The 5,160-nt window shown below is 45.3% G+C and overlaps 1 gene segment (V, D, J or C); it reads right to left on the bottom strand.

Annotated features, from left to right (window-relative positions):
- Positions 1-1,043: 1,043 nt before the first annotated feature.
- On the bottom strand, positions 1,044-1,698 carry LOC112617961 (the record flags this gene model as incomplete). The annotated part of the segment is given in 2 exon segments: positions 1,044-1,484; positions 1,574-1,698. Coding segments are annotated over 2 exon segments (490 nt in total), but the record flags the coding sequence as incomplete, so codon positions are not given.
- Positions 1,699-5,160: the final 3,462 nt, after the last annotated feature.

Below are 5,160 nucleotides of genomic sequence, written 5' to 3' on the forward strand. Positions count from 1 at the left end.
CACTCATCCATTCTCTGTGAAATGGGTCTCCCCACATGCCAGGCACCGATGTTGGTAAATGCAGCAGGCTCAGCCTTAGCTCTCATGGGCTAAAAAATTAAGTGCAGAGACCGGTCGTGGTGGCTCACGCCTGTAATCCCAGCACTTTGAGAGACCGGGGATCTCTCAAGTCATGGGATCGAAACCATCCTGGCCAACATGGTGAAACAACATCTCTACTAAAAATACAAACAAGAATTAGCTGGGCATGATGACACATGCCTGTAATCCCAGCTACCTGGGAGGCTGAGGCAGGAGAATCACTTGAATCAGAGTATCAGAGTTTTCAGTGAGCACAGCTCATGCCACTGCACTCCAGCCTGGCAACAGAGTGAGACTTTGTCTAAATAAAAAAAAAAAAATGGGGGGAGCACAAAAATAATCAGAACAAGTATCTGAGAAAGCCCAAGTGTGCTAAATTTTACTAACAGACACATGATTCTATGAGAGCTTATGAGAGGAAAGTTGATCTCAGCTGGAAGGGGAGGGATTGCTTCCCGCAGGAGGGCTGATCATGCTGAGGTCTGAAGCACAGGTAGGAGCTGGCCACTAGATAAAGGCAGGCTCCAGCCCAGGGCAGAGGAAATGGCCTTTGAAGTCTTTGTGATGGGAAGGAAGGAGTCACAGAAGAGGGGTTCCCCCCATGGCTGCAGTAGAGAGGGGCGGGGAGGTGGCGGGTGGAGGATGACTGCTGAGATGGGAAAGGTGGGCCACAGGAGGGTGGGGAGTGGAGGAAACCCTAGAGACAGGAAGCAACATGGTCACCAGGGAGAGATGGGAGTCTAGATGGATGTGAAATACAAATCCTGTTTCATCCTGGGGGCCTCAGACTCAGGATGATGAGTTGAAAAGTAGGAGCTGGGGGAGCCCTAGCCCAACCCCTAAAGGGGAGCTCGGAGGATAGACCAGAGAGAGCAACAAAGGAGACATCTGAGGACCTGGGATCAGCCCAGGCCTGGCTGAGACTGCCTGCAGAGGCACCTGTCACAGAGCGAGGTTCATACTATCTGGGCCAGTTGGGGCCACTTGGGGTTCCAAGGTTCCTGTTCCAGAATACTCTGCCCAGGTCATCCCTGAGTCTTGGGTGGGGGAGGAGGGAAGAGCCTCCCTGCTTTCATGTGCGGAGAGGAGACAGCCTTGTAACGCTGTGGAGTAACTGCTGGCACAGAAGTACACAGATGTCTGGGAGGGAGCAGCCGACTCCAGCCTGAGCAGGAAATCCTTTGTGTTTATTCTGGAGACATTGTAGCCATTGGAGACTTCTCCTTTGGTAGTGATACCAGCAGTAACTGAGTAATAAATCAGTCTCAGCCCCATGCCTGGGTCTTGTCGATACCAGAACATGTAGTCATGGTTCATATCCTGGGCACACTGCACTATCATGCTCTGTCCTGTCTTCAGGACCTGGGATTTTGGGCTCTGAGTGACACCAGCATTCACTGGACCTGTAGGGAAGAACAAAGCTGATGCTGCAGCCCCAATGGAAAGGGGCTGGGCCTTGAAATCCACACAAGGGTCGCTGCCCAGGACCCACCTGTCCACAGGAGAGAAAAGGCCACACAACACAGGAGCTCAATGCTCATGGCAGATGCTACAGGATGGAGGGGTCTTCTAGGTCTGTGCGTCGATGAAAGGGCAACAGGACTCTCAAGGGAGTCATTCTCATTCTTCCTGCCTGGGGCCCAGAGCCTTCCTGTCAGGAGAGGCCACACCCATTCCCCAGATGGTCAAATTCAAGATAAATGCACCAGTGAAAAGCTGAGAATGAGAAGGACACATTTGTCTGAGTTGAATCAAGTCTACAAGATTTTCATGACCTTTTGTGAAGAGTTTGCAATTCAATGTCAATTTTATTTCTTCAATAATATAATACATAGCCTGGTGTTAGTTACCTACGTAGTGCTATAGTCTAGAGTCTTAGGGAAACTCCTCATGTCTTCCTGGTGTTTTTGACTCCTGTGTCCCAAATATTCCTTCAAGTATCCTTTTCTAATTTGCTTAATTGACCATAATCCTGTTTAAAATCCTTTGTCTATATTGGTTTTCTCTGTTATCAAGTTTCCAAATCCTAGGGGCAGGCTCATCAACATTGGACAAGTTTTGCTCTGTTTCTTGTCAATTCACTGACAGATGGGACTCCAGACAAACCCAGCTGAGCACCTTCAGCTCTACCTAGGGCTCTTGCTTTCCATGACTGGGGTGAGACCGCAGCAGACAGAAACACCTCACACTGCTGACTGTCTTCTCTGTGTGGATGATGGTGACCACCCAGTGCTGCCCATGATCTGTGGGTACAAAGGTGGCCTGATGCATGAGGGACTTGGGGAGAGAGGTCCGACTTTAAGGTAAGGAAGAATGCTCTGTTTTTATGTGAGATGCCATCTTTCATAGGGAATATCCCTTTGTGCAGGGTTACTGCCATTAATTTAGTAATAAATAAATTTTACTAATAAAAAAGAGCTCTAATAACCTATCTCGTGATTCCTTCAGGGTTTCACAAGTTTTCCCCGGGGGTTCTCCTTGTCTATTTTCTGAGCTCATCATCTTCTCCTAGACCCAGCCAACACCCTTCCCCCAGGTCCCTCTGTCTACTGAACCAACCTGCAGGAATTGATTCCTTCTGGCTACCCTCATTTCCATGGTTGCTCAATTATGGGTGGGGTGGTTTGGGATGGCACAGGGCAAAACAACATCAAGGGCGTTATTCTTCCTAGGGCTCTGATTCACTCTCAGAACTATATGCTTCATGGTAGAAACTCATGGTACTCATCACATGTGGATCAACAACCCCCTATCCTCACCTCTCAGCTTACCACCAAGTCAGAGACTCTTAGAGTAGAAAAGGCCTTAGAAATAATCTTATTTCCATTTCCAGGTGTGTTTTGTAAGGTGAACTTGTTACTAACACGCAATTTGTCCTTAATTTCCAAAGAAATTACTCCCTCAGGTGTGCATCTGTGCTGAGACCTAAAAAATCCATTGGGAGAAGAAGAGTAGCATCACAGCTTCACAGCTTAGAATTTGATATTACATGTCCTTTGTCTTGGACATCCTGCGGCCACTCTGCCGTGTTCCCAACTGACCCTCCCCACTGCCTGTGCTTCCTTCTCTGCTTATTCAAAGAAAGTAAGATCCTCCTAATTTTAGAATGCAGGAACATTTACCAATTTCTGCTCCATAAAAGTCTCTCTTTGAACTCTGAGATATTTATTAAACAAACTCTGACTCCATTGGCCGTGCCATTTTTTGCTTCGCCAACAGTTTTCATAAGGTAAAGGTGATGTACTGATGTTTACTTAACCTTGAAAATAAATTATCCCACCTTCCAACTACTTACAAAGCAAAACTGGCTAAAATCAGATGGGATTCTAGTTAATATTGTTTTCCTCTACATTTCACATATAGGAAGTGACCACTTAGTTGGTTCTCCTCCCTCGCTCATTTTAACAACAGCTCCTCACAGAGCTCCCTGGCCTAGTTTATCTACATCAGAGTCTCTGCTACATCTTGTGATGGGAATAGTTTTATCAAAGCTCAGATCTTCTGGTTCCAGGCCACTAATCGCTTACCCACTTTAGTACCTCCCCACTGCCAACACCATGATGCATGTACCTGCAGTGCTGTAGGGTACACAGAGTCTCTGAACCCTGGTGTCTGATCTAAAGACAACCCCAGATGGTTCTAGACTTCCTCTCCCTCAAACTCCAGTGACACATCTATCAATTCCACATGGAAGCAAGACAACTGCCCTCCATCTGGCTCCACCATTTATTAGCTCTGAGACCATGGGCAAGGCTATTTGTTAACTTTCCTGGACTCTAGCCTCATCTAGAATCATCTATAAAACAAGACATTCCTCTCAATGCTTTACACACATGACTGAGATACTGTGTAGCATCTTGTAGGTTTGATAAAAGTCTATCCTTTTATCCCTTCCTGTCTCCTCATGCTGGAGAAACCAATGGAGCTCTCACACTGGCCCTGCTAGGACTATGAGTGATGGAAAAGCTGGAATCATCAGCTGAGTGCTGGGGTGAGGAGAACCTGGAAGCGTAAAGATACCATTTGGTCACTTTAGAAAAGATGTGGCAGAATTTAGGAATCAGGCAACAGAGTGCGAGTGTACCTGTCTACCCTCATTATGCAAAGTGAAGCAGCTAATAGAGCAAGTTAGATCTATATCAACCAATCTGGAACAATAAAGACCAAGGTATATTAACAGGAAAGAGTATGCATGTGGCAGGTAAAGTGTACAGGTGAACCCATTTTCTGTAGGTGTACTTGAGTAGAAAGTTATGCATGAACACAGAAAAGAGGGGTGAAAGGAAGCAAACCAGAGTGTTAATATTCATTACCAATGGAAGGTGGGATTGGGTTCGAAAGCATTATTGACATTTTCATTACATATATATTATTTAATTTGGTTATTAAAAAATCTTAACCACATGCAAGCTTTAAGTTTACACGTTTCATCAGGTGTCAGAATTTGTAGTGTCTAAATGGACAAAGTACAGAAAGCTTCTGTCTATGGAACCCCCTATAAAGGCCCATTTATTTTTTGTAATAAACTGAGGATAAAGTGTGCTCCATAAAAACACACGAGCTCCTGGTGAACACAGCCAGTCTCTGATTGCTGAGGAGGGTGAGCATCGGGGTCGATACATTTGATGGTGAGGTCAGTTTGTGCTGATTATGAACTAATAAGGCTTCTACCTCTGAAAGCCTGATCACCACGGGGAAATGGGGGATCTCACTCCTTGTTCTAGAATAGGTTCGAATAGCCCCCTGATTGGAAAAGAAAGAGAAATGAGCACCCTCTAGTGCCTGCATTTCCAAACTCAGTGAGAGCTTGTTTCCCGTTACACATTGTTCAAGCTTTAGAAATGCTCTTTGTTTCTGATCCAAGTAGCAGTATTATTACGATGTCGATTGTAATGATATTCCAGCATTTATCAACAGCACACAGCTTTCTCAAATACAGCTTTAGTGAGTGGGTGGAAGAAAATGCTTTCCTTAGGGAAGATTTTCTGACTTTGGTCTGTTTAAGATTCAATTATTAAAAATAGCTAGTCTATTTTTGGTCTTTATTGCCTAAAGAGTTAAAACTGCATTTGTCTTTAA

The sequence above is a fragment of the Theropithecus gelada genome, unplaced genomic scaffold (genome assembly GCF_003255815.1).
Source record: "Theropithecus gelada isolate Dixy unplaced genomic scaffold, Tgel_1.0 HiC_scaffold_692, whole genome shotgun sequence".
In the NCBI taxonomy this organism is placed as follows: Eukaryota; Metazoa; Chordata; class Mammalia; order Primates; family Cercopithecidae; genus Theropithecus; species Theropithecus gelada.